The sequence below is a fragment of the Tetranychus urticae genome, chromosome 2, assembly GCF_039701765.1.
Source record: "Tetranychus urticae isolate SD_2017Ah chromosome 2, NJAU_TeUrti_SD_1.0, whole genome shotgun sequence".
In the NCBI taxonomy this organism is placed as follows: Eukaryota; Metazoa; Arthropoda; class Arachnida; order Trombidiformes; family Tetranychidae; genus Tetranychus; species Tetranychus urticae.
In genome coordinates, this window is record NC_142959.1 from 16,621,136 (window position 1) to 16,635,831 (window position 14,696).

At 31.9% G+C, this 14,696-nt stretch overlaps 2 protein-coding genes across 11 annotated transcripts; both read left to right on the forward strand.

Annotated features, from left to right (window-relative positions):
• Positions 1-926: 926 nt before the first annotated feature.
• Zasp66 (PDZ_signaling and DUF4749 domain-containing protein Zasp66) lies at positions 927-5,231 on the forward strand. 4 transcript variants are annotated; one of them, XM_089268460.1, is made up of 5 exons: positions 927-1,080; positions 1,246-1,487; positions 2,146-2,307; positions 3,966-4,063; positions 4,536-5,231. In XM_089268460.1, exons 2-5 carry the CDS (start codon positions 1,275-1,277, stop codon positions 4,732-4,734), a joined length of 672 nt encoding a protein of 223 aa, XP_089124586.1. In that variant the 5' UTR covers positions 927-1,080; positions 1,246-1,274; the 3' UTR covers positions 4,735-5,231. The 4 variants fall into 4 exon arrangements, with proteins under 4 accessions (XP_089124586.1, XP_015792653.1, XP_015792660.1 ...); XM_015937167.3 differs by having other exon boundaries at positions 4,564-5,231; XM_015937174.3 differs by having other exon boundaries at positions 927-964.
• Positions 5,232-7,054: 1,823 nt separating this feature from the next.
• LOC107367934 (uncharacterized) lies at positions 7,055-11,941 on the forward strand. Of its 7 annotated transcripts, none has more exons than XM_089268454.1 (7): positions 7,055-7,231; positions 7,293-7,421; positions 7,529-7,602; positions 7,754-7,887; positions 8,015-8,059; positions 8,160-9,189; positions 10,399-11,941. In XM_089268454.1, exons 6-7 carry the CDS (start codon positions 9,036-9,038, stop codon positions 11,130-11,132), a joined length of 888 nt encoding a protein of 295 aa, XP_089124580.1. In that variant the 5' UTR covers positions 7,055-7,231; positions 7,293-7,421; positions 7,529-7,602; positions 7,754-7,887; positions 8,015-8,059; positions 8,160-9,035; the 3' UTR covers positions 11,133-11,941. The 7 variants fall into 7 exon arrangements, with proteins under 7 accessions (XP_089124580.1, XP_089124578.1, XP_089124583.1 ...); XM_089268453.1 differs by having other exon boundaries at positions 7,107-7,231; positions 7,497-7,602; XM_089268452.1 differs by having other exon boundaries at positions 7,066-7,421.
• The last annotated feature ends 2,755 nt before the right edge of the window (positions 11,942-14,696 follow it).

Consider the following 14,696-nt stretch of genomic DNA (forward strand, 5'->3'; position numbering starts at 1 on the left):
TTGGCAAGTTAACTCACATTGGCGAGATGGAAAAGAGATGTTTCCATCTTTTCTTGGTTTACTTTTTGTTAGTATCAGCTTGTAATCCTTACAGTTGAAGGTAAAGATGGCTGAAAATGTAAATCACCGGAACAGTCAACATTAACATCAATTGATTAGTTGATTATTGCAATTTTTTGGCTACAATATTAAGGTTAATTTTCAATCAAATAATGTCTAATTTTATATCATGAGACTTAACAAGTTGACAAAATGTTACTTGATTGACACATTTTTCATTCATTAATTGCATCGATTGAGATGTAAAAACAAATAAACCCAAAAATCAACATGCAATCGGTACAAAAGGTAATCAATTGAAGGAGGTTGAACAATGAGGTTCATTGAAAGGAGGCGAAATTGTTAATGATTGTTATTTCAAAAATTTGTCACCATTCTGTTGACTTTTAATTAATTAATCACTTTCATCACTTATTAACTTGGTTATGAATTTCAAGTCTGCAAAGGCGAGTTTTTAATAATTTTTTTCTGGTGACTTGGTTAACATTTTTGTCAACCTAATTGACCCAAATTTTTTCAATATTATCACTTCACCCCTTTAGTTACTGGTAATACACATGCATATGTATAAATACATATCGAGGTGAAAGTTAATCTAGTTCAAACTGTGAATGTTTGGGTTGGTAATGATGATTTGATGCCAACCCTGAGGATAAAAGATGAGCTGTTCAACAGTTGGTTCAAGATAAATTTAGACTCGAATTGAGTCCAATATAAAGATTTGTGTTCCTTTGAAAGTTGAATTTTTTTGGAGATGTGCATGGCAACTAATGATTAAAATCAGTAGGAACAAGTGTAGTTAGTATTGCCTTGAAATTTTTACAGTTTCTCCAAGAAATAGTCATTTTGTTAAGTTAGTATTAACTCAATCTTTGATTCGAACCATTTCCCATCAACTTACGAGGTAAAAAGCTTTACAAATTGTATTTCAATACCAAGCATCCAAGTGATACCAAAGTTTGTCTAGTGTTGTTTTGACAACTCGTCCAGAATCAAGTAAATTTAATTTAATTAAAACAGGTAAACCAATAGTGTCCAGATTTATCTATCAGCTACAGCGAAACAGTCAACAAATTTGGTTTCATCACTGTGATTATTGGTGTTGACTTTTGAATTAAATTATTTAGTCTTTAAGTTTACATTGTTTTCTTTCTGTTGTTTGATATCAATTTTCACTTTTTGAAGGATTTAATAGCGATCCAATTGTATTTCCAATGTCAACCTGGCAACCGCCTTCATCTTTTCATCATCAACCAACATCATATCCATCTTATCAATCACCGTCCAATCAACAAAATCAATACAGGCCAGTAGTTGGAGTGATTCCACACTTTGATACTCATCCTGGAGGTCCAACTGCAAGTGAACAAGAAAGGGCTCTGTATGAACAGGAGAAACAACGCGAACGATTGGCTGTAGTTAACCAGGTATTTACACTATTTGTACAAATCAACCAATAAAACAACGAATAACGAAAATAGTAAAGTAAAAACAAAATTAAATATTATTAGTTGTCGATCAATCTCTAAACAAATAGCCATTTTCATCAATTAGAAACATTGACCGTACCTGTTTGATTATTGAACGTTAGATGGCTCTAGTTATTTTCTTAAAATTTTCCGTTATTTTTGTTTCATTGTTAAATATTTTTCAATTGTGCTTCTTTATTATTAATAAGTTATCTGATGATTATCTTACAACTACTTGATAGTTAAGGTGTAGTTAAGTATGTAAACCTTGATCCTTGAATGTCCTCTTGACATACTCTTCAAAGTAAGATGATATCAAAATAACAACGACAGCAAGCTTGACGATAGTTGTTCACATATTCAACCTTTATTTTGGCAAATTGACAAAAATTTTGCTAGATTGCTAGATCAAAGCTACGAACTTATTTTTCTACGAAAAATAGGGGAATCTAAGCTTGAATTGGTGAATAAAATTAACCATCAAACAGAGATCAACATGTGTTGAAATCTAGAAAAAAATGGTTTAGACACGTTTTACCTCAGCTTATTTCCAATGCTTGAAAATTTACATTAATCAATTTATCTTCTTTTCTTTCATTTGTATTCACCACTTTAGCCTCACCGGACTTTCCCTGTGGTCACACCAAAGCCCAAGCCAACTCATGATTATCCAACAGGATCCTACCTTCGCTATGTCAGAGACCCAACCTGGCAACAGCCCCCTCGGGTTTCATCTCCGGTTCCTAGACCTGATAGATTGAAAGAAGTTATGAACAGGGTAAGTGTTTAAAGGTGGTTAATCAATCAATTTAACCAGACAAAAGGAGAGGTAATAGAAAGTACCAAATATTGTAAACTACAAAAGCTGTGAATTGATAGCAAGTGTTTGTAATGGAGAGACTCGGAATTGGGATTTTGATTAACAGACAAATTGGTGACGGAATAAAGTCGAGTAAAATGGAGCTGATTATGATATGAGACCGACAAATCCATCGGCAAGCAAAGTACAAGATAATTCATTAACTACCAGATGAAATATGCCGAAGAAACTCAGTTTTGCCGGCTAAATCACATTCCAATTTCTAGCTTGACCTGACTTTGACTGTAAAAACTCTCTGGTTTTGGATGATTTAGCTCAAACTTATTGGGTGAAATTTATGAGTCGAGACATTCGGTGAATAGGTTTATAATAAGTTCAAGGCTGTTATGAACTTGTATTTCAAACTCACAGAGGAAGGGAGTTGTTGTTGTATTTAAATTGTTGTCCTTATTATTTTTGGCAACAGTCTATTTATGATTAACTAAAGGAGGTAACCCAACCAGTAAGGTTGTACCTATAAGTATAATATAATATAATGATAATACAATTTTAAAACAAGATACAAGCGTTAAGTTAACAGCATTCTGTTTATGATTTACAATTGAACAAAAATTTACTCTCCTCACAGTTTAAAATTATTTATGTTGCATTATTTGTAGCTTTTATAATCATTGAAAAATCCCTATTTCATTGATTCTAATATGAATATGATTAATCCATAAAATATGGTTAACCATAATCAATCATTAATCAAAAATATGTGACTAAATATATTTAGCCTTGATTGTGTTCATTCAATGAAAACAACGGTTAATATTTAATATTTACATTTTAAGAAAAAGTTGTATTGTTGTTATTTAATCTTGATTGTTTCTCACTTAAAAGCATCAAATGATTAACAATCAAGGTTAACAAAGTGACTTACAAATTAAATTGTGATATCATTGTTATTAATTGAATGTAAGATTCAGGTTAATTCAAGTATTTTCAATGGTTAACCAGAAAGGCTTGGCTTTTACTGGTCCATCAAACCCAGAACCTTGAATTTTTTACACAAAAAAAATACAATCAAAACCGGAAAAAATATTATTTTAGTCTGTTAAATTGTCATCTATTTGTTAGTAAATTATTTTAAATTAGTCCAAATTCAATTGATTGTTAAAGGAAATCTTTCAACGTTCAAAGCCTAGTTTTGATCTTATTAGTTAATTCAGTCGTCAGGTACTTGAAATGTGACAAAGTAAAAGCTAAATTTTGATTGTAAGTTTCAATCGAGGACAAACTGTTATTATTGTTATTTACAATTATAATTTTGAAGAGTCTTTCCTTTTAAATTGCATTCCCGAAGTAATTTGTTTTTAATGATAATTGCCATTCAAATCTTAATTGGAGTAAATTGTTGAGTTAACTAGAACAATAATGTTTGAAATCAATTCACAGTCAAGAGTGAAAAGCAAAAAGACAAAAAAATATCTCAATGTTTATAATGATGAAGGAAACTTGAATTTGTTCAATATTTCTCCATTTTAACGATAAATCATGATTAATGAATTATAAAATTTCAATGGATAACTTTGCCATAACTAATATGATTATTGTCTATCTTTTAATTGCAGTTTGCTGGTGACATTGATGCAGAAAAGGTTGTCCATCTTCAATATAATTCACCATTAAATGTTTACAGCAGGGAATCGATTGCTGAAACTTTGGCTCCGTAAGTTAATCATCAAAATTTATATCAACTGTCCTTTGTCTTAATTAAATTGCTTTATGTCTGTTGTCAAACAATTTAAATACTCAACTCCAGCGAGATGTTACAAGGGATTTGAGCTTACAAAAGGCTCAATCCATGGACTGAACCAAAGTCAAGGGTTAAGTTTATTATCAGATTTACCATTAAAACAATTATTGATTTTACAAATTATTTTAATGATTAATAGTCGATAATAAAGCAAGTGTTGAATCAAGGGTAAATTAAGGTAAAACTTGGAGTTACTTCTGGTTTAACCAGATTTTTGTTTACCTTTTTTTTGTACATTGACCGTTTGCTTGTTGTTTTGTTGTCCTGTAAAATTTTATGGTTCAATGTTGAGTGTAAATTTTATTAATCGAAATGACATTTTAGAAGCAATTTAAATCCCTTTTTTCCCAATTTTTTTCTTGAATTTCAATTTCTGATTAAACAGTATATTTGTTGACTTTTCCTTCCTAAAGTCAAAACCTAAACAAGCCAGTTCACAGCAACAGCAACAATCTTCATGCTGCTCCACCAACTCATCACCATCACCTGGATCCGATGGTAACCCGACTCTCAGTTTCCCCGATTCCCAGCGTAGGATCAGGCCATTCACTTCGTCCGTCAACACCAATAACCGATATCCGTAAATCACCAACCTGGCAATTAATTCAAGAACAAGAATCAGGCAAAACATATGGACCGGCCAAGGAAAGAGTAAACTCACCGGTTGGAGCTACACTTCATGTATCAAGTATTGACGGACATGAATCTCCAGCTCAATCAACAAGCTTTAAACATTTAATGACCGCTTTAGTTGATCATCCAGCTTATTAATTTATGTTAATGCACTGATTTAATCTTGTTAATTGTAAATGCAACAACAAAGCAATATGTTATCGCTATGTCTTCACTGTTGTTACATTGTTTTTGCTGATCCTCGTTTATCTTGCTGGTTGATTATCCACTTGATTATCCTCTTCTCTTCTCTCCTTTAATCGTACAATTTAATGTCCTTTCAACAATTTATCTTGTTGTGCTTTCAAAAATAAGTCAACAGTCTGCTGATGATGTTGATGAACAAATGTAAAATTGAACAAATGTGATTGAACAAAACCGTTTACAATAAAGCTTAATGTTTCAACGATTCTTTCAACTAAAACCTTTGATTAACCCTTGAACACATTAACCTAAAAATATGATCAACTGATGAGTCAATTATCAAGTGTATCATAATAGCAAACCCAATAGACTCAAAAGTCAATTTTAATCTCGAGATTAGCTAAATTCATTTGAAAGGCACAATTTTCAAATTTCAAAGTCTATCAACATTTATGAACTGCAAATGATTTGTTATTTTTACATTTAAACATCTCATTCAACCTCAACAATAACTTACCCTGACCCTGTAGGTTGGCAAAAATACAAATGAAAAAGCTATTTTTAAACCCACAAGTTGACCTTTTACATTTAAACAACTAGTCTTTGTGTTAATTTCAGCTATTATTTCATTATCTTTGCAATAATTAACTAATCAATACTTCTAATGTTGAGATTAGATTGAATTATTACAAGAGATGGTTCATAATACGATTAGTATCTCATTCAAGTTGCAACCTTATTGAATTATGATTTATTTATGGCTTTTCAATGAAAGATTGTATAAACAGAGACTCATTAAGTTGTAATTAATTATTAATGTTGATGGTTTCAAGATGACACTCAATGGAATCATTCATTATTGGATTTACAGGAACAAAACATGAATTTTTTTTCAACATTTTCAAACAAACTTCTCTGTTATCGAGGAAATATGTTATCATTGAGTAATTCAGTTTCACATGATCAGTCTATGACGATTTATGAATATAAATAACATTTCAACTCTTTCACTTTTCTCATCAATAAACTTGCTTTCATTACAACTTTCAAGTTAATTGTTAACAATCTCAGCTTTATGCTTCCATATTTAGTCATGCTGGTTTGTTATCATAATTAGTGTAAAGATGATGGAAATCAAGTCTTAATTTAGATGTTAAGGAGTGAAATGGCTGTAAAGAGCTCAACTTTGCTGACCAACAATGATGAGTAAAACAAGATTACAATTTAAAGCTATTCATGAGAGAAGCTAAAAACTGCTCTTTGGCAAATGGTCAAAAATAGAGACTTTAATGGTCGAAATGGTTAGTTTGTTGGAAATCAAATTTCGATCTTGACCTCTTTTTGAGTGATCGAATTTCATTCACGAAATTCATTCATTACTGGGTTAAACATGAACTTATCTTTGGTTATTCAGTCAATTGTCATTCAAGATAGAGTTAATAAACTGATGAGAAACGATCCTGTTTTTGGGTTAAGCTTGAACCATTTGCAGTCAATATAACAAATGTATCCAGTTTTATGTAATTCAATACGGTTTTATGGTTGTATCTTTGATTGAGTTTGAAATTGTCTTGCAATTGTTAAACAAATTATCAGTAAATTATTCAAAAAATAAGGTTAATCAACTGAGTCTCAAAGGAAATTGTTTAATTGTTGAAAGCTGATTGCTAATAGCAAGCTGAATTAATGAGCATTTTTATTTGGTGTGTAACTGTGAACGCTTACAGGGTGATCGGAAAGTTTCTGGTGTGAGGGGCTTTTTCCCCTTCTACGCGCAAAGACACTTATTGGTTTGCTGTTTTATTCACCGATACTCTTCTACGCAGAAAAGGCTCCACCCCACACACCAGAAACTTTCCGATCACCGTGTATGTAAACAGTTTGTGTAGTTTATGGATTGATTTTGATTAAGTAATTACCATTATAATTAATTTTTGTATAGCTTTTCATATCATTGTTATGCCTGCTAATTAATTAGCTAACAATTTGTTAATTGAATTTTTTCTGGTACCCTTGAGAGGCTGTGAATTGTTAATCTGAGGGAGTGTTACCTTTCTGGTTAACTTAGGTACTGTGTAGGATTGAACCAGAAAAAGAAGAGTAAACAGTTTAACTTGCAAGGAGTTAATCATACTTTTCAATTTTACCTGATCTTAATGTTTCACAATCAATTTTCTTGTTAAATTAATTAATTACATCACCTTCATCATCATGAGCATCAAGGCTCTCAAATCATGAGACCATTTGGATCGTAAAGGACTTAAGGTACAGACTAGCCTCTTCTGTGTGTTGTTTGTTTTTTCATCGCCATCTTACCTTGTTACAGCTTTTAAGGAAAAATAAATCAACTGTATAACCAATTTACGGAATAATGATTAAATCTAGTTAAAAATAATCACCATCTTTGATTATCCAAGGCAACTATATCAACAGAAAAAAAACACTAAACACAAAGGTAAGTTTGGAACATGAAAATATCACTTCTGTCGCAAAAGAATCAAAATGTAACTTTCAATTGCCATTGTTTCAGTCGCCATTTCTCTCTTTCATAACCACTTATAGCCAAGTGCCATTTTGATGATCTATTTTGATTTTGTTATCAGCTTTTACATTTTTTTTGCTGTTACCAGAAAAAAGTAAGTGTAAACCTTTGAACACTAAGAGTTCAAAGAGTGTTATCTTTAACAAAAGAAAAAGAGGGAAAATGTTAGTCAATCGGTCAACCTTTTATCTAACGGATTTATTCTTGTATCTTCTTTTCTGGTTTGCTGTCTCTCTCTCTTCAAGTTAAAATGTCTATCAATCGACCAACACTTTCTTTTTTTGCCGTTCTTCTACTGAATACTTATTTATCATCAAATAATCAACATGAAGTGATTTAAGGATTCATGGTTTGCTAAACAGAATGATAAACCTGATTGGTTAGTTGATTTTCATGTTTTTGATGAGTTTGCTCCTCCTTTGTGTGTGAGTGTATCAACGCTACCGCGAAACTCTTCACTCTCTATTTTTTTTTCATCATTTTCCCTTCTTTTTTTTCTGATGAAGGTTACACATTCACACAACAATCCGCTATTAAAGGGAGTAAACAAGGTAAGATGATATTTTTTACCTCTTTTAATTCATTAAAAATCTAAACTAACTTCATGTGCTAAGATTTATATATTTAACTCTTGATTTCTCTTTGCCTCAGGTTACTGTTAATCTAGGAACCAGTGCCAGTTACTATTTTTGAGATTTTTTCTGTTCCTGGATTCTGCCTAAACCACAATTTAATGTGTCAAGCTGATGTAATGTTTATTAAACATTGATCAAGAGTGATTCAAAATATGCTCCAGAAGTTTATTTAATATGGATAAAATGGTTACTTAATGGTTTGATGTTGCTTATGCAAAGAAAAGGAGAAACAAGACGTGAACAATAATCACGTGACGGTTTATTAATTAATCCAATAGAGATCGAGGTTAAACACAACGGAGTTATACTTATTTCCATTGTAATTGAATCAACTTTGCGTTTTTTTCATCAATCACCAGTAGCATCCAGCCTCACGATCATTATCATCTTCTCACTTTCTTTCCTCTTCATGAGAATTGGATCGTTGCAACAGCTCGTTTCATCTTATTTTTACGTTATACCAAATGACATTCTAACTTAATTTGAATCATTTAATCATCATTTGTGACTGATTTGAAACAAAAACAAGGAAAAGCTCTTTTTTGTTTACTACTGTGCCATTGCCATCTCAATATTACCACCAACATCATCCAGCACTACCAACGATATTATCAAGAGCTTCACTAACATAGAAAATTAAAATGTGATCAACATCTGAACAAGTTTGTTTTCAACACTTATGTATGTTTCCAGTGTTAACAGAATATTCAGTGTTGTTTTTCACCTAAAATAATGATCGACTGAACAAAAGGAGAGCAAATTTGTATACAATCAACTTTCATGTTCATCATTGAATTTAAAATTTACGCGACCAACGTACTTCTATGCATCTCAGCTTTTGACTGAATTTATTTTTCCTTTTTTTCTTTTTGTTATTCTTCCTGGTGTAGCCATGTTTTCCTATTACGCTTTAGAAACGTGGTTATTCTCATTTTTCGCTCTCCTATTGTTAGGATTCATCATCTACTACACTCGTCGGTTAATAACTATAATTGCTGATATAAGAGAATCAAAAAAAGTCTCCTACAAACCATGGGAAATGGAGAGTAAGTTGGGTGTTAAATCATCAATCTTCACAATCTTTGGTCGAAACAAACAGACGACAACATTTTGATTGCAATCAGAATCACCCTCACAATAGACGATAATGTAACACGATGTAACAATATTTTACTTGTGTGCTGTATGATGTGTTAAGCTTCAATTTTTCTCGTCAGTTTGTTTATTATTTCACTTGAATGTGTGCATTTGTTTGTTCTGCCTTAATGAGTTCGTAATGCAATCAATGTTTATTTCTGTTACCAATGTTGACGGTGTTTAAATCAATTGTACAATCAACTTTTCACATGTAGACGTCCTTCAATTTCATCAATGCATTGAATTGTTGTTACAACTAATTGAGATTGATTTATTGTTTTAATACTCAATTGCATTTGATGAACGCTTTCATCATTTTTTTTTCTTCTTTTTCTCATATTCTTTCACAGTAAAGCTTAAGCTTGCCGATCAACTTTATTTCCTCATAATGTCAATAAGCCATGAACAAAATTGTATCTTGTTTTACCGTTTGTTAGCTCAAGTTTTATTCATTCTTTTTCTCCTCATTCAATTCATTCAGATGCATGAAATTATCAAATTTTATGACGGATGATAATGTTTTCTCATAGAAAATGTTATTCTCAAAAGAAAGGATAATGAATCTTTGAAAGATGAGCAAGGCTAAAGTAAACTGTTGTTGTTGATTAACCTTGCAGATTGTATTGTATTCATCTTATTGCTGGTGAAGTGACAAGGCGACAACCCACGAAGCCCTACTTTTTATTTGAATGGAAATCAAATTCCTCTTCATAACCATCATCTTCAGGGTCACGCTAAAATACGATAGAATTTGAGAGAAAAAAGAATTGAAGATGAAAAATCAGGGAAAAAATCACAGATGATAATGATTATGAAGCAGATGATGATGACTGTGAGAAGTACAATGATTAAAAAGTATGACAAACCAGACTAGCTGAATACAAGCCAAGTGAACTTTACAATTTGTAACAATTTAGATATGAGTTGTAATATCTTGTTGGTGTGATTCACTTTGAAATTTTTGATAATTACATCACTTTAATCAAATCTTGTTGAATTTTTGCTGCTATTTTATGCTTCAAAACTCGTCTATTTTAAAACTGTTAATGCTTATAATATCTATTGATCAGAATTTTCAGTCATAATTCAACTAATCTTATTTTTTCTTCTTTTTTCAGAAAATCTTTCTAAAGCTAAAGCTAAAGCTAAATCTAAACCCAAAGTCAAAGTAGGCAGATTATTTGGACCAATTAGAAGTCTCATGCCTGTTAAAGAAGCTGCAATTACTTCAAAAAAACACAATAAAACAAAAGCTGATCCACGAATTGATGCCGTTGATGGGCAAATCTCTTATATTGATGCTAACATCAATCGTTATCCATCCATTTCTTCATTTATGAGCGATGAAACGGCAACAACTAATTCAGATTTTTATAGGGACCGCCGATTATCTGTTCTTGAAGACATTGAATCTTGGGTAATCAAAGGTCATGTCGATCAAAACCAAAATGTAGTCAAAAATAATATCAATAGTCACATAAGTGCTGCTGCAGTTGAAAATTTATCCGCTAATCTGCCAAAGGTTGATCAAAGGAATAAAGATGTTAATAAAAGTATAGATAATGAAACTGAAGTAAAGACTATCAAAAAAGGTCATCCTGGAGTAATCTTGGTCACTCCCGAAATCAATGGTATTCCTCTGACTAATGGTCATCATAATGGTTACCGAAGTTCAGCCAAAGATGAAATTGAAATGGTTAGTAAAGTGATTCCAGTTTTAGACGAATCGTTTACAAGTTCATCCACAACAATTGAAGGCAACAACAGATCAACAATTACCAAAACCACAAGTAAAAAGGTTACAGTTACCGAGGTTTCAAAAAGAAAAGAGAACAGAATTGCTGCTGTATGAAATTTGATGTTCATCTACAAATCTCTACAATGAATATTAATGGGGCAAGATCAATTATCTACCTTAATTATCTACCTTAATTATTACCAATTCAAGTTTCGGTTGATAACAACGGAGTGCCTGGTAACACACTACCCTTTGAACAAATGTTTAAAATTTTGTGCCAAGTTCCATAAATCTAATCACAAACAACTGGAGTAACCTACCTGATGGATTGGATAAAAAAGGCTTGATCAAACAGCAAATCACATTAACAATTTGATAAGCATAATTAGTTTTAATTGACCATAGAGCCGGTGATGTTACTCTGAATGATTCATAAAACTGTTTTCCTGCTGCATTAGTTTATACACCCATCCACATTCATTCTTCACATTCATTCTCAGAATTTTTGATTTTTTTTGTACAATTCTTGATATTTATAATTGTGATCTTTACCAACAACTTAATTACATCAGTCAATTATTCAACATTCAACAATATAACATGTATCACACTCATTGAGGGGACCAAACACAGAATGACATATTTTCAACGCTGTACCTCACAAAACGCTAGTTTTTAATGGCGTGCCGTTTTTCCTAAACAATCTTCTATTCGAAGTTCAATCCCAAAGTTATAGTATGCACTGAAAATCTAAACCAATCATAACCCAAATTAACCAAATGACAAAATGATTGTAACAATCGACTATGCAACCAATAAATGAATGTATATTACAACCAATATATTGCCATCTAGCGGACTTGTTTCACAGCTCGATGTACATTTAACCTAAATTGAATAATTAAATTGTAAATTATTTTCAATCGACCAAAGCACTCAATTTTCATTCCAACAAAACTGGTTACCTGACTTCGAGATCGGAAATTGCCTAAAACTGTTGATTAAAGCTGCTCACAATCGAGAATGACTGATTTAATGTATAAGCATGAACAAGACTCAAATGGTTATTCAAAATATTACCCAAGAAGTAAACCTCACAACAATTAGATTACAATGGTTCCTCCAAATTACACACTCAAATGTTTGACTGTGACTTGATTTATAAAAAAGGATAAAAAAGGATTGATTTTGTCTGAAAGTATTAGTTAAAGTCAACCAAGCAAACAAGAATAATAATAATCTGTTTACTACACTTAACCTTCAATCCAATTTAGAGTCTTGTTCCTATGAGATTTTATATACATTTTTATCATGCATTCACTCCTTTTTTCAATGAAAATTTCATCTTTTTTGTTGCTACCTTCATGATAAAAAAGTTTTTTGCTTATAAACTATCATCATGAAATACATTGCTCTCAGAATATTATCTATTCTCAATTTTTTTATTAATAACTTGTGTAAAGCTTTGGTAATGTGATACAGTTCATTATTTTACAGCCTTAAAGGATCAGCCGGAAGTCGGGGTAGTCTGAGCGAGCGATTTACTTTTAATTTGCTAATTTTGTTTTTAGTCCTCGTCAGATCTTTTTCCGAGCAGTTACAATAATTTCCAGTTTCTACCTCAGCTGAATTAATAAAAAATTTTCAATATCTGTTGACAATAATTCACTGCCATCCTAATAAAACCGTTATTAACAAATTTCTTAACTAACTTTGTTAAAGTTACACAGGAATTATTACATAGGAAACAAAGAAAATGAGAGCCACAACTGGAAGATGAGCTCGAGGCCTCAGCAACCATCAAGCATTAAGAAGATTTTTGGAATTTTAATTTTTTCTGATTAAATAATAAAAAGATCAGAATATAATACTTTTTCGAGCTTGACGATTTACCAAAAAACGCCCTGCAATCAAAAAATTTTCAAAGTAGGCGCTACATAAAACTTTGACATTTTGCATTTTAAACATTGCTGAAACATTTTTTATGTATTAATTTCAATGATTTTCATTTAAATAAAGATCATCGTAATTGTTGTCTGTATTAGCCATAGCCTTTTCGGTTTCTTGTTGAACTGTGGGACAGATGCTACATATACAGTGATGTTCATGTGGATTTGATTTTTTTCAATTAAAACATTTGTAACTTGTAACTTGATCTCGTGTGCAAGACCATCCTGAGGAAAAGTGTTTGCCTAAACGCAGATAATACAAATACTGATTGAGTACGTTTGATTCAATTTTCTTATTGGCTCAGTGGCTAGGCAAATTAATGCTGACTGACTAATCTCAGCAACAGTAACGCTAATCTTATCACATTCCCATGTATACCCTATCTGGTTGGGACTTGGTACAACCTCGAGTTGACTCGCTACCTCAGGATAATCTCAGGACACAGAACATACTGAGTTGTAAGGCCGTGAGAACTGGCAAATAAATTGATTGCCAATTTTGATCTAGCCAATTGCATTACAAATTTTTCTGTTTCTGAACGTCACTTAGTGGCTTAGGCAGATTAAAGCTGACTGCGTAATACCAGCAACAGTTATTACTCACCTCATCTCCAAAATTCTGACAAAAAATCAATCATGTTTCAACTTCTCGAGATCACCCCGAGAAAAATCATAAGTCTCCACAGACTCGAATCAATCGTGAGTGACTCCCTTGAAAAAAATGACCACAAATGTCATTATGAAAATTGTGTGTGCGACAGAGAATTTGAATCCACTCACGATGATGTACTTGGCGGCTATGTACTGTGGAACAATGTGCTGATTGTTTGCAGTGCCTGCAACATCGGCTAATGGTCTTGGGATGAATTTGAAAAACACATAAACCCTGATTGCTGGATCGAACGCAATGAATTCGTTAAAAAAAACGAGTACAATATTGATAAAAATTAATTGCTATTTCTTCGATCTTCTACTATATTTGATTTCGATTTTCATTATTAATTCTTTGGAACTTAATTCAATAAATTTGTCAAAATAATTAAAACATTGCAACTATTTTTTAAATGCACTTTAATTGTCAATTTATCGAATGAGTCTTTCACTTTCCTTTCAGGTTTCATTTCGGCAACAGTCTTGGTTGTCCATATCTTGCCAGTATCTAACACGCGCTTGTCAGTATCCTGACTGTATATGATACTGCAAAGATACGGACAACAAAGACTGTTGCCGAGAGTCAATGAGAAGGCCAATGCAACACAACTACAGTGCGTCCTCGCTTAAGTTATATCCTCGGTTAAGTTATATTTTTTGGTAAGCGTTTTAGCTCAATGGGTAAACTGGTTAACTTACTGGCTAAGTGGGTTAGCAATGGAAACGATATAGCAAAATGTATTGATTTAGTTGAAGTGATTAAGATTATTTCTGAAAGTTGATTTGATTTAACTTCTCAAGCAATTATAAATTGTTGGGACCATTGTAAGTTGCTACTAGAAAATTAGTAGAACAGAGCCATCTTTTGACTTTCTGCCCTAAGCTTCACCCACAAAAATTATAACTTAAGCGAGGACGCACTGTAAGTGAATTCAATTGAATAAAGGAAACAAGATTATACAATGAAGAATCGGTTTATTGATTTTGAGCATTTAGATAAACAGTTTGAGCATTGTAATTCGTATTTTGAAATTTAGTTTCAATTTATAATTGGGTAAAAGACTGTAATTGGATAAAA

Excerpts from the sequence above, each read along its gene's own strand:
- Zasp66 (XM_015937167.3), top strand. The coding sequence starts at position 1,275 with ATGTCAACCTGGCAACCGCCTTCATCTTTTCATCATCAACCAACATCA. Across the intron at positions 1,488-2,145 it reads GATTGGCTGTAGTTAACCAG|CCTCACCGGACTTTCCCTGT; the intron begins GTATTTACACTA and ends TCACCACTTTAG. Across the intron at positions 2,308-3,965 it reads TGAAAGAAGTTATGAACAGG|TTTGCTGGTGACATTGATGC; the intron begins GTAAGTGTTTAA and ends TTTTAATTGCAG.
- LOC107367934 (XM_089268454.1), top strand. The coding sequence starts at position 9,036 with ATGTTTTCCTATTACGCTTTAGAAACGTGGTTATTCTCATTTTTCGCT. Across the intron at positions 9,190-10,398 it reads CAAACCATGGGAAATGGAGA|AAAATCTTTCTAAAGCTAAA; the intron begins GTAAGTTGGGTG and ends TTCTTTTTTCAG.